The sequence below is a fragment of the Alosa sapidissima genome, chromosome 21, assembly GCF_018492685.1.
Source record: "Alosa sapidissima isolate fAloSap1 chromosome 21, fAloSap1.pri, whole genome shotgun sequence".
Lineage (NCBI taxonomy): Eukaryota > Metazoa > Chordata > Actinopteri > Clupeiformes > Clupeidae > Alosa > Alosa sapidissima.
In genome coordinates, this window is record NC_055977.1 from 29,343,160 (window position 1) to 29,351,378 (window position 8,219).

The 8,219-nt window shown below is 41.6% G+C and overlaps 1 protein-coding gene across 1 annotated transcript; it reads left to right on the plus strand.

Annotated features, from left to right (window-relative positions):
* The first annotated feature begins 626 nt into the window (after positions 1–626).
* On the plus strand, positions 627–7,851 carry LOC121695749 (lysosomal-associated transmembrane protein 4B-like). The gene is made up of 7 exons (XM_042076854.1): positions 627–910; positions 1,899–2,016; positions 3,470–3,543; positions 3,688–3,810; positions 3,901–3,999; positions 4,849–4,944; positions 6,192–7,851. Exons 1-7 carry the CDS (start codon positions 818–820, stop codon positions 6,264–6,266), a joined length of 678 nt encoding a protein of 225 aa, XP_041932788.1. The 5' UTR covers positions 627–817; the 3' UTR covers positions 6,267–7,851.
* Positions 7,852–8,219: the final 368 nt, after the last annotated feature.

The window sequence follows — 8,219 nt, forward strand, 5'->3', positions numbered from 1 at the left end:
CATTATTATTATTATTATTACTATTATTATTATAACAAAACATGTTGCCCATCAAAGTATACAAAACTGAGTTTAGGAGAAGCATAAAAATCTGATCTATAGGCCTTACTATCCAACAAAAAATATCACAGTGCTCTCCATGAACTTAGTTTTTGTCTTGTTTTGTATTACTTTATATTCCTCAGGACGGGAAAGAAGAGAAACAGGCTAAATACAGGATGCACAATTGAATATTGCGACACATTGTATTCTTATAATAAACTTATAATAATTAAAGCATATTGGCTACTGAAGGGTTATTTACTTTTAAAGCAGTCAGACAGCACCTGTCTGCCACAACAAGAAAGAAAGAAAGAAAGAAAAAACTACGCTACATCTAAATTCGCATTTCTGTAAATGCTGTAGCCTATATGTAAAGACAAACTGTTGAAACTGGCTCAAACAGAACCAATGGCCGTTTTCATGGTGCTGAATGAATAGGCTTCTTTCAGAAAAGACTTCCCCAAAGCATCAACACCTAGACCCGACACCTGCATTCGTTTCTTCTCGAACAACGAATTGCATCACTGGATTTCTGGTCTGACTCAAAATCCTCCTCCGGTCACGTGTTCCCAAGATGAGCTGGATTAATGTCGTGTTGCAGAGCGGAGATTCTGGACAGCGGAAACAGCACTGGACTGAGCACAACCTGGATGCAGAGATTCTAACGAGCCTGCGTTATCGCGAATTATTCTATAAGTAGATGACAAAATAGAAAATCCTCAAGTTAGTAGAGGAAAGGCTTCCTGAAATAGTCTCATTGTTCAGGATCGGAAAGATGATTTCCCCGTGGGACAGATGGTATACCACCAGCTGCTGCCTTTGCTGTCATGTTCGGACGGGCACCATTATTTTGGGCATTTGGTATATGGTAAGGCGTTTCTTTTAGTTATTAGGCATAATGTTTCGTGTAGCCTGTTGTGTTTTGTATAGCTTATCTCAGCTGTGTGTTCTGAAAGCATAACCCCCATTTTTGAAATCCCTGAGGGTTGTGAGGCAGCGTTAATATCTCTGTTCATTGCTATCCACTGGCCATTTTGTGTAACGCTGTTCCTCATTTGAAAATGGGTTATCTTAAATCAGTTTGTGGCTATCTCTCTTCTTGCATGATTGTTTGGTATGCACCATCATAGGTAGTCTGTGTTGCAGAGCATTTCAATGAACGCTGTCAACCTTTACGCAAACAAAGCTTTTGTTGGTGATGTCACACAACATAGCGTAACGTTAATCTTCAAAGTTAAAATTTGTTTTTAGAAACTAGAGCCCTTTTGCCCTGTAAAAATAGACCGGAGCAAATCTCTTACCTTGATCCAAATCACTAAGCAAAGGTATTTATAGATGGTGAAAAGTAAATGTAGCCTATGGGTTAAGTCATGAGTTGAGTCAGTCTACGGGAACATTCCAGAACGAATAGCCTAGAATTTATGACCAAGGACTTTGCACTAATCATAAACAAGCAAACCAATACAAAACATATCAAGGCCGTCAGCAAAATGATATGCTTCAGGTCATATTGACGTTAAATCGCAAGGGCAACCCAGCTGGATTCTGCCTGGCTCCACAAACTCCCATGGAGCTGTCCAACATTTCAGCACGTTTCCTCAGTAGCCGTCAGCGGTTCATTGCGGGTCATTTTACGCTTGCTAATAAAGATGATATTAATCAGCAAATGTTCATTATGGATGCAAACCTACACTTTTATAGTTTCTATATAACCTATGTAGCTGATTCACTGGCTGGCCAATGTTGTTAACATTGTCTAAACTCTGAATATAATACTCATGCATGTTGAAGAAAACAACTCAAGGCAACATTACAAATGTCCAACATAGGTTCAATTACATTATGTTCCCCAACAGCTCATCAATGCAGTGGTCCTACTCATCCTATTATCTGCCCTAAATGACCCGGTCCAGTATCACTACCATCTCACCAGTGCCGAGTTGGGAACAGACTTTGATGTCATGGATGATGCAAGTGAGTATGGATCTTCATAGACTTACAAAATTGGATGTTCTTGTAAGGAATTTGTATTAGTAGTAGTAGGCTATCATACCAGATAATACAACAATTAAGGCCTCATCATTGCTATTAGGAGTGACTCTTTTCCTGGTCCTAGGTTTCATATAGCCTGTGATTGCCCACTTACTCCAAAGGAAAGGACTATTAAGCCATAGATATCCTGGTGTGCATGTGTTCAAATATAACCCCTGCCAGTAGAACTCTGCCACACCCTCTCTCATTTCGTTACAGGCTGGGCCAGGTGGTGCTGTAAGTGTGTGTGTGTGTGTGTGTGAGTGTGAGAGAGAGAGAGAGAGAGAGAGAGAGAAAGAGATAGAGAGAGAGAGTTTTGTATGTTGGGTGTCCTCAAAGTTTATGTGTGCATAGATGTGGCATGGTGACACCTCCCGCTGGTGAAAGATCAGTTGGGCATCCTCGCTGCCAATGCCTAGTGACTCTTATGAAAGGCGACCTTCCTAATTCACTGGGATTAAGTCTTCTTCTGAAGGCCGCCATTGGTTTAGTCTCCTTGCGTCAGGGCTGTCGCTCTGTTGTCTTTGTTTTGTAATTCTACTTTGAAAACACAGCATGTGGTGATCCAGACAGAATGGATTAAGGATTTTAAAAAAAATAATAATAAACCCATATTAATTACATGGAGAAAGCAAATTTATAGATACTGGGGATATGATTCAGTCTTTTACATACAGTATGTGCTGTCACTATTGAAATTATATTGGAAAGTGACATACATAAAAGGAATAATATATTCAAATTGGTCTGTAAATCTTACCATGGTTATGTTTAAGACAAAAAGGCTAACTGCATGTTAGTAGTGTGCTTTGGAAATAACAGAGGTGGCTCATAATGACTTACAAAAACCTTACCAGTTACTATGTTACAATCACTGAAGGAGTGCTCAGACTTTCCATCTTTTATATGCTAAATTAATTGTCTTTCTATGTCCAACTCACATTCCCAGCTCTGGTGGTGCACCCTTCTACCATTCCAATTTTATATGGAGAGCAAATGCTGATATGGTCCCCTGAAGTGAGGCCATTTTACTGTGCCAATAGTCAATCAGTGCTGATTATAATGGGATGGTCTGGAATCCCTGGATTAATTTGATAAAATTCCAACACTATAACAAAATACTTTGGGCCAAGACGAAACATCTTGTACTGGATGTAATCTGGTGTGTATCTGGAAAACACACAATTGCTCATACATGTTTCATACAGTAACTCAGTAACACCAAGTAAGCACCAAACTGTTTCTTACTGATCAATTCTGTGAGCAGATTTATTTAGAAAGTTTAGTTGTGTATTTTAGTTATGTCGTTTATTCAGTCGTGTGTTGTCAAGTCAGTCATATCAGACAGTAACATGTCCATATGACTAAAACAGAATATGGCATTTGTTTTCCCCAGATATGTGTATTGCTGCTGCTATCTCCCTGCTCATGATTCTTATCTGTGGCATGGCAACATATGGGGCTTATAAGGTAAGGCCCTTTACGTCTCCTCATGATGGAATGTATTGTTTTGATTTTGAAACTGTATGGAGAATATCACAAGTCATACATTTCCAATTATTTAAGTTTAAAGTCTTTCAATGTTTAAATTATTGTTATTTGCTCTGTTCACAGCAACATGCTGCTTGGATCATTCCATTCTTCTGCTACCAAGTCTTCGACTTCGCCCTTAACACCCTGGTAGCCATTAGTGTTGTGGTGTATCCCAACACAGTGCAAGACTACCTTCAGCAGCTGGTGAGGACAACTTTACAATTCATTCAGACTTTAGTGATTATCTGTAATGAAATGGATACATGTTAATGTTTGGTTTGTTAATCGTTACAGCCTGGAACCTTTCCATACAAAGAGGACATCATGTCCACAAACAACATGTGCCTAGTGTTTGCAGTGCTCATCTTTGTTGGCTGCATACTGTCCTTTAAGGTAAGGACCACTGCATAGTGTGGTACATTTCACAAAGGTATGCAGAAGCAAAATATGGTGATAAATGTAGAATTGATATGGTGAACAATATGTTCATGTTCAGACATTTGACATGCAATTGGGATTGCTGTAATAAACCTGATAGGTATTCCTCCTCTTGAAAAAGTGCAGCAGACTGCACTGACTACGTGTTTAGATTTCTTGTCAGGGCTTTTGACTTTCTCTCCCTGAGACTGGGGTTGGCCTCTGAGGAAGATTTGTGTATGAAATTCATCTGCAGATGCATTTAAAATCCAGATGAAGAACCTATGATGAAGTAGAGCCTTTCACACACATAATAAAATATGAAACTATGGAATTTATGATACTAATAGCTTAGTTTGATTCTAAAGCTTGCTATGAGCATGAGATAGCTATGCAACTGAAATGAGAAGCCACCCCCTGTGACTTTATATAGATATCCATCATCCAGAGGCAAGATTATTCCATGTGACTTATGATGTGGAATAAAATGCTTTGTGAATGCCGGTAGGCAGAGAAGAGAAGAGGCTTGTACCATCAGAAACATGCATTTGCTCCAAAATTAGCTGCTCGTCAAAATGCTTAAAGGACAAATGAGCTCATGTTTGCCTTCTCAAAACAATATTTCTGTCCTTGTGGTTCACATTTTCCAGTACAGCTTCACCAGGGTTATTCACACGTAGACTATAACCTTTTATGGTGCCACTGTGACCGATTGGGGTTGTGGGTCAACTGGAAAATGGCAGCAGCTAATTATTTCTCATTAAGGACTCGCACATGTATGGTTGAATGAGTGCCTCATAGACTGTCATTCCTTGCCTTCCACAGGCTTACCTGATTGCCTGCGTTTGGAACTGCTACCGGTACGTCAGTGGAAGAAGCTCCACAGAAGTACTGGTCTACGTCACCACAAACGACACCGCAGTAAGTGAAGGATATGACACGGTGTCCTTGCATTGCCTATTTATGTGCAGTTCCCCTTCGAGCGACATCACTGAGCCAGCTGACTGACTATGTTGCCTGTTGGGCAGCCAGTGGCAAGATAAGAGCACAAGTTGTGGTCAAAACAGTGCTCACTGCACTGGTCATGAGATAGCCACAGTCAGGCAATAGGAATATGTAAAGTCTTCTGAGCCTTTTGGGGGTTTGGTCTTATTGCAGTTTTAAATTGTGGGAATAGACCCTTAAACATGTTTGATAATTGGTGGCCTGGGTAGACATTAGTCTTCAAGAGGACTCATGAATATATTGTACAACTTGTTATTCAGCTGGGCTTGCATGAGACTGATGGATCAGCTCTGTCTCCTCATGTCCTTCTTATTGTTGAGTCATATTACAGGGGAGGGTGTTATGGAGGACATTTTCCTTAGTCTGCCATGCTGATAATCCACAGCCATAACTAATCTCCAGCCTCTTTCCTTGTGCCCTCTGCAACATCCCCGTGCTTCGCTGATCCAGTCCAGACAAGCCCTCCTCACGCCTCACAGCGATGGGCTCTGTGCTTGTGCTAGGTGCTCTCGCTTAAAATACGCTGTGTTCTTCTTGGCTCTTTGGTTCATCTTTTGATTATTCAGCTGCTGTTGTGTCACACATGTTAGTGCTAGATAGTGGCATATGTCCTAAATATCCCAGTAATGGAGTGGTTCAGTGTCTTTATGTGAGATTATAGGGTTGCTGGTGTTGGTCAGCTGGTTCTCTGGTGTCGGGGCATCGCCAAGTGCCTGGCTGCTTTGAGAGGAAAGGCCATTAGAATACATAGCGCGCACGCGCTCGCTTTCACAGAGAGTTACATAAGTGTCTGTGTGTGTCCAGTTCATTTGGACTCTCTCAGTGATGCACACAGGACCTCCTGACAGTGTTGGAGTGCTATCCCCTCGGAGCATATTCTACTCACACTCCTTCACTCTCCCCCTTTTAATTAGCCGTGCCTGGATTGGACACACAGCTAGACTCTGGCCTTGTCATGCTACTGAGAGCTTTTGACAGGTCCCCCTGCAGCCATGGCTGATGCTATTTGTATATATATATATATATATATATATTTGGATGAGAGAAGCACATAGGGTACAGGCTGTAATGCCTCTTGCTAATGCCATTGCTGTGATGCATTGTTTTAAAATGTTGCAAAGCTTCATGTCTAATGGTGCTTTTCTGTTTGTGTGTCGTCGCAGGTGCTGCTGCCCCCATATGAAGAGGCCATCGCTATTCCACCCAAGGAGCCACCTCCTCAATATGTTTCGGCGTGAGCGTGAAAAAGAGAGAGCCATTGAGAGGCAGCACACACGAGAGACACTCTTCTCAATCAGCCCTCCCCCAGTCCTCTCCCTGCCCGCTCCAAAGAAAGGACCTTCCCCGGCCTCACCCGCAGCCCTGCCCCCACCCCTCTCTCTCTCTCAGGAGCTGTGAGCATGACTTTGCCATGTCCTTCCCCGCGCGGGGCTTCCCAGCTGTCCAGGCAACGAGTAGCTATGTGTCAGCTCCAATTCCATTTGCACTTTCCGTGATTCTGCGTGTACCCCTCAGTGCGCCTCCAAAACTCCACTCCCTCCATCCTCGCCTATCCCGAACCTCTCTTTTCTAATACTGTGAATTTCTCCAGAATTGTCATCTGCTGAGATAGCTCATTTTTTGTAAAGCAATGAGAGTGACATGTTTGGGGGTTACGCAAAAGCACTTTTCAAATGACCATTTCTGTGGTGACCTGCCCCGAATGTAAGAACTAGGGGATTTTTTTTCATACTATGTTTCTATGTACAAACTTTAAGAAAATGTTGTGATGGCAAAGTTTCCCAAGTCTAACAGAACTTTGTTAACATTCAGTAGCGCTTATTAATATTACCCTTAAAAAAAACAAATGTCTTCCTATATAACACATTGACAGTGACAGTGTGTTGTCATAATATAACCCATTTGCTATGAATAATGTTCAATTGAATTTTGGGTTCGGTACTCACTTTGTGAGGTGAGTTGGCTGGACATGTTGACGAAATATGTACTGTACATGCAATATTTGCAGATAGATGGAGAAATTGGATGGCATAATAATAGAGAAGATTGAAATGGTAAAATTAACAGAAAAAAACAATTTCTGTGTTCCTATGCTGGCAGCTGACCTATAAGGTTTTGCACATATAATATCAATCTTGATTTGATCTTGTCTGTTGTAGATGCTGTTTGAAATGGGTGTGAATGAGTAATTAATGACATGGAAGTAATGATATGGTCAGTTTCTGGTCCAAAACTTATTTCTTGTTCCTGACCATGACAGGGAAAAGACCACATGCTTTCCTCTCAGTCTTCAGTAGCTTACTGTAGTTAGCTTGTAATCCTTTTCTCCCATTTTTTATAAAGCTTTGAAATGTCTTGTCCTGTATTTCTATAATGTCATCTTTGGAAAATACTCAGTTTGATGTTGATCATGTTGATACCATGGTAAGCACTGCAGTTAGTAAACAATTAGAATAGTTAGAACACCATTCAGCTTCTCTTTTATCCTTTACTGTTATTGCAGCTTTTGCAACTTAAACTTTCGTCTTATCTAATCACAGATGTGAAAATGTGGTGTCCAAAGACGGTCAGCATTTTAAATAGACAGATGATATGTGATAACTGTCACTGATGTCTAATATCCTCCAGTGTTTGGATCCAGCGTGTGTAGGTCTATCTTATAAAGGCTGCTTACAAAGAGTCACCTTTTACTAAATACAGCAGCTGACACAGTTTAGAAGCTGTGGATTAAGATTCAGTTTTAGGGCTGTACTGTCCTGTCACACATGTTGTCTTTTGGCTCTGCACATTTCTTGATAATAAAATTCCTCCTTCAGCACCTCAGCAGAATGGCTGTTGCTCTATGTTTGCATGGTTTCATCTGGGGATTTTCCGATGCCTGGGCGCGTGCTGTAGGCTGCTGAACTGTGGCTGTGCGTGTTGTCACGGTCATCAGTGCAGGTGAATTAAAGTCACAGTGGCCGTGTCAGCCCTGACTGGGTTAGACGGCTAGCCCATGCACCATACTGTGCCGTTTCACGTGTTTGGCAGCCGCTCCGGTCACAATCTCTTGTGCGCGGTCCATCCGAGGAGGATCAGAATGGATTTACGGCACTGATGAAGTTGTTGGAAAACTGCCTGCCATCATGGCTGATGTAGTCTGATCGGAGGAGACGTGGTCACCTACTTTCTGTACCACCGGATGGACGGAC